The sequence below is a fragment of the Anarhichas minor genome, unplaced genomic scaffold, assembly GCF_050575085.1.
Source record: "Anarhichas minor isolate MPS153535 unplaced genomic scaffold, ASM5057508v1 ptg000002l, whole genome shotgun sequence".
NCBI classification, from domain to species: domain Eukaryota; kingdom Metazoa; phylum Chordata; class Actinopteri; order Perciformes; family Anarhichadidae; genus Anarhichas; species Anarhichas minor.
Window position 1 is genome coordinate 6,116,694 of NW_027466448.1, and position 14,533 is coordinate 6,131,226.

The 14,533-nt window shown below is 40.0% G+C and overlaps 1 protein-coding gene across 2 annotated transcripts; it reads right to left on the reverse strand.

Moving 5' to 3' along the window:
- Positions 1 to 9,386: 9,386 nt before the first annotated feature.
- LOC142958654 (myosin light chain 3) lies at positions 9,387 to 9,995 on the reverse strand. Of its 2 annotated transcripts, XM_076099826.1 has the most exons (2): positions 9,930 to 9,995; positions 9,387 to 9,896 (listed from the first exon to the last, which is right to left on the reverse strand). In XM_076099826.1, the coding sequence occupies exons 1-2, from the start codon at positions 9,993 to 9,995 to the stop codon at positions 9,387 to 9,389; spliced, it is 576 nt and encodes a 191-aa protein (XP_075955941.1). The 2 variants fall into 2 exon arrangements, with proteins under 2 accessions (XP_075955941.1, XP_075955933.1); XM_076099818.1 differs by having other exon boundaries at positions 9,387 to 9,995.
- Positions 9,996 to 14,533: the final 4,538 nt, after the last annotated feature.

The window sequence follows — 14,533 nt, forward strand, 5'->3', positions numbered from 1 at the left end:
TTTCATGTATGTTTTCAGAAAGCTTACTGATCAAAATTAATTAATTCCAGAAATCTGCATCCTATTTGCGGTAATGAAGCCTAACTACTTCAACAGATTGATTCATTTTCTTCCCTGAGAGAATTACTTTGTTTCTTCTTCATTTGCTTCAGTTTCTTAAATTGGCTGACACAGGCAGTTGTTGGGGGTCAGGAGGACAGGGCAATAATCGTCGCCTGTGAGGCAAAAGAAAGAAACAAGAATAGTATCAGCCAGTCAGTTCCACCATGCAACTCAAAGCAGACTTGAAGCTAAGTCAATTTGCAACATTTAATGAGAAATGTAAGAAAGTGTTTCCTCTTAGTGCTTCTTAGATGTTTTGGCCAGAGGCTATGTCTGTAATCCCTACAATGGTTTCTCAGTTACGGCAAAAAATAAGGAAAACACTGTCTAGAACACTCAATTTGAATTAGACCTCAGGACATAGATTTGCATTAAGTGTTTCCCTCTAGAACTGCAAGACATCAATATGACGTACAGCCAAATGACTTAATTCCCTGTGATTGACTTGGATGTTACACATGGCTTCAACGTGTTTCCCTGGTTTCCCTGGTTGTGTGATGTTTTATTCATGCGTGTATATGTTCTACTTTGCAGACTACAAAGTTGTTGTTTTAGCAGGGGGGGGGTGCTTGCGGCCCCAACACAGACATTCAGAGTTTTTATAAAAAATAAAAAAAAAGTTTTTAGAAAAGGTTTTACAACATGGCAGTATGATAACTGGTATTTGTGTTGATTTATGTCGATTTATGGTGGTTTGTTACAAACCTTACAATTAAATGAAATCGGAAACATATAGGTCCAATCCCTATGACTTGCCAACAGGCAGCCAATTAACATATCTTTCCAGTCTTTAATAATAATAAATATATATATGAGCTTTTTTTAATAAAAAAAGATACTTCTCTTTTAACTTATAAGTGACAATATTATCATTATTATACCAACAAACTGGGGGAAAAAAGCAATTAGTTTGGTTATTATGCCAAAAATGAATAACGCTTCACACCTCAGTATTGGCCTAATGAAGGTCTCATTAGTGCTGTATCTATTGTTTGAAGTTAGTTTACCGTGAACATTGAAAACTTTCTTCTGAATGTGTAAGACCAACATGTCAACTTGATCAAATTGTTAAAATGTTGAGACCAAGAGAATCCAACCAGGTATTTTATAACACGTGGCTTAACACTCTCTCAGTCTTTTCTGTCTCTCCAGCATGCAATTGGATATTGGTATCATTGAGCGAAAACAGTAAAACAATAAAAGCAAAATTTGAATTAACATTTCGATAGAAGAACTTTATACGTTGTAAGTTATATTTGTATTTTGCCTGTTTTCTTGTGATAGGAGTTGCAGAAGTTTTAAGTTCCAGCATGACAGTCAGCTTGACTCCTTGTCGAGGAGCACAGACTACAGAAATATAATAGCCTCATGCTGCTGAGGATGGCAAAAGAGATGTCTCAGAGGGTTTAGGCAAGGGCTCACCTTCCCTAAGGGCAGGCATGTAACTGGCAGAAAAACTTTGTCCCCACTACAAATTATATTTATATATAGGCCAGCCAGAATAATAAATGTCAAATGAAGGATTTTTTTTAAAGGTGAAACAAAGCTTAGTGGTAGCTCTATTTTAGGGCTTGATGTACCTATGAGGCATTTGAGAGATACTCTATTCTTGTTGTGATCTTGTATAGTCTGTAGTGTGACGCAAACAAATACAAATATCTTATTAGACGTTTGAATTTTGTGTTTTTAGTTTTAGTTAGTGTAGAGTTAGAATAAATGTCTGCGGGCTACTGCCTACAAGATGGCAGGTTAATTTGGTATGTTTATATATTTCCAAGACTAAATGGCAGGACTGAATGAGTAAAGGCCTGAGTTGTTTCCACGCTTACTTTACTTTAGCTTCATCTCTGAAATTCAAGAGTTAACTTCAGAACTTTTAATAAGACAAATGAGTACCATACAATCCATAAAGCACAGAGGAAGAAAACTACCTCAGAGTTATTCTAGAATTATGCATGTTTCACTAATTGCAGGTTGAAATCTAACTTAAACCCTGTAAGCAAGTTATTTTCTCTCTGAAGTGTAGTGGCATGTGATCAATATGTAGGCCAGTTGACCCTTCATTAAGCCCTGCCCCCAGCTGTTACTCCGTCAAGTTGTCAGAGCTACTATGAAGCCCAGGTTTCTACGTAGAAACGTCTACGTCCTTCCAACCTGCCAGAAAACAGAGCCAGTTAGGTGTCGTACCCTGGTCGGAGCTGGCTGATGCCACGCTCTGATTGGCCAGTCAGAATTCAAGGGGCGGGACCTAGCAAAGGGTCAATTAAGTGTTTCCAAAAGTGGATTTGGAAACACGACTAACTGTAGACAACTGTGTAATCTTTGAAAATGAAAACATTACATTTTTGCAGATGTTTTTAGTCTGGCAGTTACTATCCAATGTATATTTTGCACCTAGGGAGGGTCAGGGTGTCAACATGTGTTTTTAAATAATTTGGAACTAAGGGAACCTTATCCCGGAATATTGCATAATCCAATAACTTTCTCTTCATTTGCCGTTTAACTCTATGAAACCCAAAATTAACTCTAGAGCACTCTCAGGGGATACTTACATTTTCACTCAGTCGGCGAACAGAATCCTAATGGGTTTATCCAAGCATAAAGAATCCTATCATATCATATCATATTTACGACGACCCTGTCAGTTGGGAGCGCATTATCAGCTGTAACCGCCCTATGAGAGCAGTGCAGAGCACGCTCACATGCACGAACATTGCTCTAAGGTGCACCAAAAGGCACGTGCGGCTGGCCCGGCGTAAGGAGAGGCTTGAATAACAAAACACACAGAAGTAGAGCGACTTCATTCTTTGTTCAGGTAGACATTGCTCCTCTATATCTTCTACTTAGCAAATAGCTGTTTGCTGCTATATTGATGTTCAGAATAAATTATTAATTCTTGACAAGACCAGTTCAAATTTTATAGACTCACATGATTGCACATGACAAGTGAGTTCAGGCACATCTCATCATTGCCCTTGGCGCTGCTTCTAATCTGGCATCTGTACTGCACAAGGTGAAGAAGTATTGACCACCAGACAGCATGTTGAATGGACGGTAATGGAAGCAGCTGTGAGGACAGAGGCCATTTATTATACAGAGGCTTTGCTTTTCCTGCGGCGCGCTCTAAAGGACATTGTACAAAAGGCTTATCAAAGAGCCACAGAGTGTATTGACTGTGAGTCATCGGTGTTAGAACTTCTCGTTCTGCAATCATTCAAACAATGTGTTCGTTATCATTGTAAGACAACACAAAACAAAACTACATTTAAAAAACGCTTCAAATTTGTGTTCTTTGCACCGTTTTTTCAGATTTCAGATTGTAACTCTGGTGAATATTTTGACTGGTGGTACCATCAAAACTACTACATTTGTTGTTCATTTTTGTGAATGGAACACATCTATCATCCCCTCTCTGCAACTGACACACCACTTACCGTATTTTCCGCACTATAAAGCGCACCGGATTATAAGGCGCACCTTCAATGAATGGCCTATTTTAGAACTGTTTTTATATATAGGGCGCACCGGATTATAAGGCGCATAGAATAGAATAGCGTCGTAAACGTGTCTCTTGAAAGGTGCCATTTTGGGGTCTTTATACACACAAGTGGTGTTGGACTAGGAGTAAGCACAGTACCGGTGTTTACCGCGGTGCGGCTTTGTAGTTTACCAGTCGTACTGAAACATTTTGACAGAGCGCCGTGTACAACCAGTATGGATCAACCAATTAACCAATTGATCCATATATAAGGCGCTCCGGATTACAAGGCGCACTGTCGTTTTTTGAGAAAATTAAAGGCTTTTAAGTGCGCCTTATAGTGCGGAAAATACGGTATATTCTGATGATTGGTATGATCTGGTGGTATGATTTCAAAATGTGAAATTGCAACAGATAATGATGAAATGTTTAATTGATTCTGCACGCACGTGCCCCAAGAGAACACCAGGTGTTTGATTAATCCACTTAATTGTTTGTGAGCTCAAAAAGCTTCAAGAGAGAATACCACTTTAATTCATGGACAAAATCAGCCTCAACCAAAGAAGTGGTGCATTACATGTCTTAGCTGTAATTTATTTTAAGCAAAAGCATCAGTGTGATTACTTAACTGTCATCAGTCAACAGGACACATGCACTCCAATGTCATTAGTGCTAACAAGCTTGGTGGTGTTGCGCATCCCAATGAGAGTATCTGCAATTCAAGGGGCTGCTCATTTCCATCGTAATGGTACACAATGTTTTAGAAAACTGCAATATGATTTAGTCTCACGTAGGAGTTTGGCTACTATTTCTGAAAGCTATCTCAAGGGAACTCTCAAGTGAATTAGTTGATGGCGCTCACATCCAAAAAACAATTAACGTTATTGATTTCTAACTGCTTTCTCTTGCAAGTGAAGACATAAACATCCGTCTTAACTTGTTTCTATTCATTTTGTGAGAGAAGACTGCAAATCATGTGTGACCTGGAAGTCTGTGAATAAAGGTTGAGACAATTGGCTCAAGCGGATCTCAGGGATGATATAATCACCGTGTGGCCGGTGTGAAGTGTCTACATTAAAGTGATTCTCGACCCGCTGAGCAGAGTTAGCAGTTTCATCATGTATTGGACAGCGTTAATAGGGTTTGAATAGGTTGGATATGACTCCATGACTTCATCATATATGAAGAAATTATGTTCAAGATCAAGCCTTATCCATAAATGAGACTTGCTCTTGTAATTCAAAATCCGGTCAGACTCGTGCGTAAATGAAATGAGTTCATCTATTCTTAATACAGAGCGGTGAATTTGTTGCTCTCTGTGAAAAATGATAGGCTGCCAAAAAAATGACGCTGGCTGATCTTGACCTTGGCACACCTTTTGTGACTCCCGCTTGTTTTATAACCAAGGTGGCCATTCATCTTTGTCGTTACTCTCATGGTGATGTTTAATAACTGCTGAGCCAAACAGTGTTAAACTGGACATCAGAAATCTTTACGGAAGCTGCGCCTGTTCCCAGAATCTTGCATGGAAAAAAAAAGAAGATAAATGTCTGTTTCACTATTTGCGTTTAAGTGACAACTCAGTACTCATGAGACATGTTGACACCCAAAATAAGGTACAGTGATTACTACACCAATGACTGCTTGGCACCGAACACCGCCTGTTGCCCCTGGCAAAGTATGAGAAACGCTGCCACTTGATATTTCTGTGAAAGTGTGTGTGTGTATTATGGTGGTTTATGCTGCCACCTGTGCTGCTTGAGCTATTGCAGAGAGCAGTTTGCATGTCTGACATTTTAACACAACACAATCTAAAACAACAGAGCAGAGACCAGAGCACTGGAAATCACAGTAGTGGCAACACCTCTGTGACACAAAACATTTAACATGTTGGGTCCACCTTTTTGTACAGAAAATGCTCTCACGACGAACATTTTAACTCATGTGCACAAGCTGGTGGATCCCCTCAGCCAAGAGCCCCACGTATTTGACAAAGGACTTTAAAGCTTTAACAGCTGCTGATTAATCACGATGGGTCTAAATTACTGGCTGGCTCTCAACCGGGTATATGGAGCTAGCTGCCCAGTGCACTTAGAACCTCCTTTGCATGTACTTGACAGCTGCATAGAGTAAGTGCCACTTCTGCCTATTTAGCTGCATCTTTTTACTCCTTCTACAGTGTGTCAAAAATAGCTTCGACACGTGCCATCACATATTCCGATCCAATTGTTAATTGATTGGAAAAATGTTTTTTAGTAGACTTGAGCTTCATGATGTTGTAAAAATCTTTACCATCCATCTTAATATTTAATTCAAACATAAATTGAAAAAAACTAACCTGAGCTTAGCTACTTTCATTGTTCATTTGTTTTTTATTGGTCCCCATCAGCTGTCAACAACTACTTTCCTGTCGTCCACAAAGGAGGGAAGAATTTACTCCAACAGTTTCATGTAAACGTAATACCGCACATTATGCACATGCATATTGTATACACTGTATATTATATAATACAAAGGCAATTTAATGCTGACTTACAGTACAAAATAAAAAGTAAAAGGTAATGTACACCACCACATGATTCACTTTCAAAGCGTATATTTTAAAAGAATACCTTGTGATAAAATATACTGCAATTTCCTAAATATTAATGGTCATGCAAAAAGAAAATCTGATATTTTATATATTTCTCAGAATGTTATGGTTAGTAGGATTCCCCCCAATACTTTTTGTGAGCTCTAGTATTTTCATTCTTCTATATGGTGTGTTTGTCGAGTGAGGTGCACCCTGGTGGTGTAGTAATTACAGTTTGACACCGCTGTGTGCTGCTGGTGGGAATCACGAGAACCAGGTCGGCACTGGTGGGTCTGTACTCTTCCGGGCAGAGCTAACAACACTGAGCCTCGCTGCAGGCTGAGCTGACAAGCGAGTGTGCTCATCGTCACATGGGTGTATTCCCATTCAAACACACACTGGTTCCATGACAACCCACAGTCATCTACAGTCGGGGAATAAATGACCATTGGCCAGACTGCTTAATTTCAACAGTACTTCCTTAAAACCAGCAAAAAAAGTGAAATGCATAGGAGGATGTTAAGATTGTCTGTAAGTTACAGATGGTCTGACTTATGAGTTCATGTAAGTTGTTTGTATCTGAAAGAATAGACTTTTGTTGATTGTTAATTTGTGATTCATTTGTCTTTTGTTTGTGTTGTGTTTTTTTGCCTTCTGGCATCTTCAGCGACGTTTACCCCCAGGCTGAAAGCAAGACCCACTCTACCCCTGACTGTAATGTTTAATTCATTCTTCGTTTAATTGATCTACTTAATTCAGCAAGTTCAGGAGTTCAGTATCCAAGACAGTGCAGGTAAACTTTGAACAAGGCAACATGTTTACAAAGCACAAAAGTGCACGAAGACCTTCACTGTGCTGTGGACCATTCAGTAAAGAAATGTGTTTATATTTAAAGTGTAATGATTCATTGCTCCAACTCGATGAACCAAATGAATCGGATAGATTAAATTGGGCCCAAACTAATACCTCATAGAAAAGATGTCTTCTTCTTTTTGCTGTTTCTTTGTTTTGAACAGCTAATTATTTAGGTTCCTCTTCGTTTCTCACCGTCTGAGTTCAGATGAAAATTGTTTACTGCAATTGTTATCAATCCTCTAAGGCTCATATCACGTCTTCCATTTCCACCGCTGCATATATTATACATTATAAAAGAACAGTTCATTCTTAGTTCCAACAAACCAACAAATGTGATTCCAACATCTGCCGTGAAAGAAAGAAATGTATTTATGAAAACTGGAAAAGTTATACCAGGTGAACTCAACGCTCACCTCTTTATGGAAGACACAAGATGGATCTGGTGCATGATTGAGTTGCATTGTATCGTGCATCATCCCGCCACAAACAGGTCTGCTGGGAACTGTTTGAATTGTGAAATGCAAGATTTGAGAAAGAATTAGCCCCGGTCAGCAGCAAAACCAATATTTTCCTACCACACAGCAAACCTGGCATGTGCTCCTCTCTTGCAGAGTTTCACATTTTTCAAGTGGTTTTTTCAGACGCATCAAAATTAAACTATTCCCAGTTTTTCAGTGCAAGGTGCAGAGTCACAACGCTCCTTAATGTGCCACCTGGCCCAGGCGGCACAACACATCAAGCAAGAGGCTGGCTTTAATACTTCAACACCTCCTTCCTGTTATCATGTGTCGGATCAGTGGGGCAATGGCACGTGCAGACAAAAGGTTGTTATTAACGGTATTTAATTACGATGACCTACACCATTCAAGGTCACCCCATAATTATTATAACAGCGAGAGCTTGACGTCTGCTTAAATCATTTTCTTTCCCCGTTAATCACTTTTGATCGCCCGGTTGTGCACTCAACCCCGCTCCACAGACTCACCACGCTGCTTTGTCCGCTTTGTCAAGGTGTTGTTTTAAGCAGCCGCACCTGTAGCGACGCGTCTCGGTGTGATCAGGGTCATAATGCTGTTGCTCAGTTGCTTTTAAAAATGAAAATGTCCAAAGCTACACACACACAATGTTGCGTGTTTGTTTTGCTTTTCTTATACTGCTCTTTGTCTGATTTTGACATTGAATAAGATACTTCTGATGATGTGGGCTTCCAGTACTGTCAACTACACTGTGAATGAAAGCACTCTGCTCTTTTCAAGCTTTCAACCGCTTTCAGTTCACTGGTCCATGTGGCTGCATTTCAACAGCTCTCACCGTCATATGAACTCGCACAACCCTGATGTATGCTCCCCACTCAGTGCAAAAGGGACGGCGAGCCAAAGAGGACAATTGACTTTTGAAGGAAGCTGAACATGAAGCAATCTAATAAGTGGTCAACATGTGCCTAATGCAGCTTTAAAGGCTTTTCATATAGTGTAGGTGTATCCAATCCAATGTAGTTAAATATTAAGTCCATGCACTGATATGTTTAAGTGACAAACAGTTGTAAGTTTGCCATATTCTTATAGATGAGGATTTACATAGAAAGTGGAGTGCGCTTTCCTCTGTTAAATCATGAACAAAAAAAATTAACTCTTAAGAATACAACATATGATTTATACATTGTTCACTGAATATGATGACACTAGTAGCTTTACACAAATGGCCCCTCCAACAGAGGTCTTATCCTTGGACCACCTGTCTTGTTGTTATCAAAGGGACTGGATTAGGGCGTGCATATGTGTGTGTGTGTGTGTGTGTGTGTGTGTGTCCAGCATGTGGGAATATATCTTGATCCACAGCAGCTGCCCCTCAAGCACTATGACAAGCATGCTCATTCAAACAGTCTTTGTGTAAAGTAGAATAGAATCAAATCTGTTCTATTTTCAGATGGGGCTAAATCCTATTTGTTTTCCATCTCCCAGCAATAGTTTCCCGTAATCACATTAACACAGTTGATATGAAAAGTTGAATAGACATAAAACGAGCACTTTTATCAGCAATCCTGCGCAACTCATCATTTCCACTTCAAATGTAAATGTTGGGTGGACTGAAATGACATTTGTGAGGCAGTTTATAATTGTATTTCCTTTATTAATGGAGTTTTCGTTTTGGATGTCCATTTTATCTCACTGGCATTTCATTATACGTCAGTGTTTATTAAAAATAACTAATCATAGGTCTTGCGGCCGACATTTTCTCACTGAACATTAAATACTGCTCTTGACAGAGAAATAATGTCACGGATGAAGTGACATGCTCACCTCTACATGGACAAATGTTTAGCAAGGATCCAGAAAGTAGAGGAAACAGAGGTAAAGTCTTTATGGCTACATGTCACTTTCATCCGGAGAGAATATGCTTCACAAAGGAGGCATAGTTGATACACCCATTGGCATCCTCCTGTCCGCACATCAGTCTGTCCACCTCGTCTTCTGTCATCCTCTCTCCCAGTGTCGCCAGCACATGACGCAGCTCTGCCCCCATGATGCTGCCATTGCCTTCCTTGTCAAAAACCCTGAGCCCCTCCACAAAATCCTCAAAGTTGCCTTGATCTTTTGCACGGGAGATATGTTGCAGCATTGGCAAGAAGGTCTCAAAGTCCACCATCTTAGAGCTCATGTCCTCTGGCCGCGGTTTGCCGAGCACTTTGAGCACATCTGCATTGGTAGGGTTCTGGCCCAGAGCTCGCATCACGTCTCCGCACTGGCCGTATGTGATCTTCATTTCTCCAGTTGGTGTGCGGTCGAACAAGGTGAAAGCCTCCTTGAACTCCTCTATCTGGTCGGCAGTGAACTCAAGAGTGATGCTCTTGGGATCGAATGGAGGCTCCTTGGGCAGCTCAGGCAGTGGCTGAGGAGCTGCAGCTGGCTTAGCAGCTGGAGCCGCATCTTTCTTAGGCTCTGGCTTTCTGGGCTCAGGTTTCTTTGGTTCAATCTTCTTTGGTGCCATGCTGAGGGATTCAGAGGTGAGCCGGTACTTTCTGAAAAACAAGCAAGAGTCTGAAGGGATTGGAAGGGATCCCCGAGCGCAGAGGGCCACCACCTCTACCGAAGCTTTTATATGTGCTTTGTCTAGGGAGCCAGATAGCAATTTCCAACAGCACACCATAAAAGGAAGAAACCTGAAATAGATTCCCATAGCAAGTGATGTCAACATTAAGTATTGTTCTCAGCTGCTGTCATCTAGCCAATGGGGCTGTTCGCTGTCATTAGTGAGGGTCCAGTTGCATTAGGCCGAAAATGTTCTGTCCCTCTGATGGACAAAGGGATCAGAGCACGATATATCAGCCCATGAGGGAGAGGGACCAAAAATAGATTTGCTCACTAACGGCTGGAAGTCTGGGAATCGTTGCTTTCTGGAACAATGCTTTTTTTCAGAATGTTGCAGTTGCAAATTCACAAATAGTTAATAATTGAGTGTGCGGGGTCTCAGGATGAATCAGCACAGTTTGGGACATGTTATTATGTAATATTGTATAATAAGAGGAAGGTCTGCCAAACTTATTTTTCAATGCGAGCTCTTTTTGGATAGTATTTGTTCTCAATGATACGTTTCGGGCATTTTGGCAATTGCTCATTTCCCAGATAAATGATAGCTTGATAGCTTTCTACCAGTACTGAGCAGCTTAGAGTGTTCCACCATATTGAGGAAGTGGGCAAGCTCTAACAGATCCAAAAGGGACTCTTAATTAATGCTGCATTTAAGACTGATGTGCTGGAAAGGTCAACCAGTTAAGCCCTTAAATGTTAAAAAATACATTCGGTGCCAGTATCAATTATATGACAATCTACAGCTGTCTGCTGCAGGGCCATAATTACAGTGATCAGGGCATTTTCCATTTAGATGATTTCTATACAATAAAATATATTTTGAATTTAGTTACATGCTTATTGTATTATTTATAATTGACACAATGTACATTTAACCTAAAGTACTGGGTATTTAAACGTTTGATTGCCTGCACCCTTCGTGGTTTGAATGTGTCCGTTGTCTGTGCGTCCCTACGCCCAGCTCTACGCGCAGTATGTGTTTCACAGTCACAAGGTGAAAGCAAGGAAAGGCAATTCCATTATGTGTCTAGTTTATAAATACGTAATATGTCACTTGGCTTTATGTAGATGACTGCTCTGTAATACCATTCAGTGAATGATAAATTAACCAAGAAAACAATCACTTAATTCACGGTAGAGAGGCTGTATATAGGATGTGCAATTCTGTGACACAATCTTAATCATAGCAACCTTAATTTATATATGCATCACAGTTTATCAACTCAGTTTAAGACAGCTAAAGCCTGTCGTGCAATAATCACATTTACCCTCCTATCTTCAGTCCCCCTTGATCCAACAATCTAGAGCTAGAAGTCCTTGGGCAGTGTAGTGAGGTGTGTTTGTTTGTGTGTGTGCGCGTGTCTGTATAGTTGTCCTTAGCCTAAGATCATTATCTCCTTTCTCTTTGTTTTTGAGGTCACATGGCTAGTGAAACTGACAACTAATTTGTCGTCCCTTGGTGTGTACGTGCACGCGGGTGTGTGCACGTTTGTGTCGGACAGAAACAGAAGAGAAGAGTTAGACCTGCAGGAGAGGCCAAATAGAATGTCTGCACTGAAACGCCACATACTTGTACGTAAGATCAGATATTTCCCTCATGGCCATTACAGACCAGTATGACGTAATATCACATTTGTTCAAGAGTCATTTAAACCTCTCACAACTTACGTCAAAGTTACGTCCAGATGCTGGTTGGCATCTTTAAATGTCTGCGAAAGGTAAACCACATGTTCAACGGACCAGTGTTAGTAATATGACATCAAGGTATCACAGAGAAACAAACCTTTGGAGATTGTTTGCTTGAGCATCCGACCAAAACTCTCGAGCAGAGGCTTTGTCAAAATGTCAGTCGGCTGTGCACAGATAAGGTGCTGGCTGCATGAGTCATGAAGGGTTATTTCTCCTGTTTTCCATCAACACTTCCTTTAAACAAGTCTTCAATCAGTACACTGCTTTTGCAATGATTGAAGCAATCGATTGCCTGCTTTCAGCATCTGAAGTAAGTGATAATTTCATTGGTTCTGATGATTGGATGTCTGCACATGTTGAACACAGCCATTTTCAGATCTTCAAAAAAACACATTGATTTTCTCTCATTTTCTAAAGCTTTACTTAAACTTTGTCACATTACTAATTCCTGACTATGTACTTTTGCTGTGATCACGTTGGTCTGATTTGACAGAAAATGACACATTTTTGATCACAGTGTGCTATTTGCACGTTCACATCTTTAACTTGAGTGACAGAGTTAATAAGGAAAACCGTCAATAACATTAGAAAAAAGTGTTATACAGGCTGAAACCTGTCAAAACTGAAGATGCTGTTGAATATTGCTTGTCACTCCTGTGTTCCATAACTGTCAATGAGATAGAGAAGTCAAAATCCAGGAGTGAAAACACACTAACGTGTCCAGGCATACACTAACCAAATAGCGTTATTTTTAATCATATTGCAGTCAGGATGCAGTCAGCTCAGAAAAAACTCATGGATATACAAATTAATTCAGAGGATCTAACTCTTTTTCTCCCCATTCTCCAAACTCCAACTCACACTAACTCTATTCTGAGATATTTTTGAACACAAGAACAATATAAATCTAAGCTATGTTCACCAAGCCCTACCTAAAGTCAGTCATTCCCTTCTAACTCCACTGGGTAAGTAATATGTGGGCGAGTGTGTGCTTCCATTGCTTGTGTTTTTTGTGGAGGTCTTCAGGGTGTTTGTTTATATCTGTGTGACCAGGCGAAGAGAGAATGGTCAAAGACAACAAGCCCCTAATCCCTGAGATAACAGTGGGAATGAGGACAGGCAGACCACTGGTCTGGTCCGCGCTAATAAAAGAGAGTGATCGAGACAGCGGTTACATTCCTCCTATGGCCCTGACAGGGCGTGACTCAGACTTCATAGATTCAGTATTTTGTTAAGTGGCTAAAAAGGGAAGCAGCCCTGAGCGCTTTTCATCCACCTGGAACCTCATCGACTGTGTTGTGTGTGGAATTATTACGCTCTACTCATGTAATGAACAGAATACTAAAATTATGGATTCTCCTCTGAGTTTAAAAATGTGTCTTTTGTCTCGGACGATTTGTCCTTAAAAAAATCCCCCATTCAAATCAAACAAGTCTCCCTCTACATGGCGAACCAGCTACTGTATTCTGTATTTCAGTTTTGCCAAGAAATAATATACATTCATGGGATTAATATGTTGCAGTTGAACAGCATCATAACAACTCCCAGAGAGACATAGCACTTGTTGGATTAGCTAATCTCATGAATGTAGTCCTCTCTTCCATTGTGCCGTATAGAGTGCAGTCAACAACAGCACACGACTTTTCTCATAAGTCCGGTAATAATGGAATGACTGTTGCAGGAACCAGCTTGCACACATCTGTGTAAACAATTTAATTAAGACCATGTTTGATGAATTATAGTTGGTGAAGGCACTGCCTGTTCTAATACTTCAGCTTCTTAATTACGCCAGACATCCATGTGTTCATTCTCTCTGCCCGCCCAATACTTTTTTTTTCTCCCTGCTCACAATGACAGAAATTGAAAAAATTACAAAAAGGAAAGTGCATTTCACACTCTACTGAAGCAAAGCAAGCAATTTGAAATTAATCAAAACACAATAAGTTTACAACATGATAAAGAGGCGCCGTATATGAAATGAGTGGAGTCAATTTGTGATACTCAGCCCTATGTTTTATATTACAACCTTTAAAATAGAAGTGGGCAAGAATTGCATTTGAACGAAATGACATTTTAGGTGACAAATTTGAATTATTTATGTTTTCGCTCGAACTATATAAAGTCTTAAATTATCCTTTTGAGGAAATGGGATTTGCAAAAGCTCTTCGCACACATGTACATGTGTCTGTGAGGGAAGAATGCTTTGTCTTTCATGTAGACAGTTAAATATAGGAGCGACCATCAGTGAAGCCAAGCATTGAATGCCATTACTCATAATAACAATAGCCCTGGCTTGACCCACCGCACCTTGAACCAGAGAGGAGCGCATTGTTTGCTCAGAGTAAGATTATCATATTTGATTCCGACAATCTGCGTATCTTGTTTCCTTTGAGAGGCCCATCAGATAGACCAGTCCTGTTGAAAAATAAAGCAGAATCAATTTCAGACACATGTATTCTGGGTAGATAGGTTAAAAAGCAATGCAGTTGGAAATTGCCTTTTGATGATATTACGGAGGTGATCTAAAACAGTCATTCCCACAGACTGGGTCAGGTGATTTTATTAGTGTCGCCAAATAAATTTACAGAATCTATTTCATTACCTTTTATTCTGGATTTATATCTGCAGTATACCTTTAATAAGCCACATGAGAGAGCCTGCATGTTCATATTGTTTGACATGCTTTGAATTCAATATGAAATGCTTACATACATTCAGTATGTTTGGCCGATGAGATGAAAAAAACAC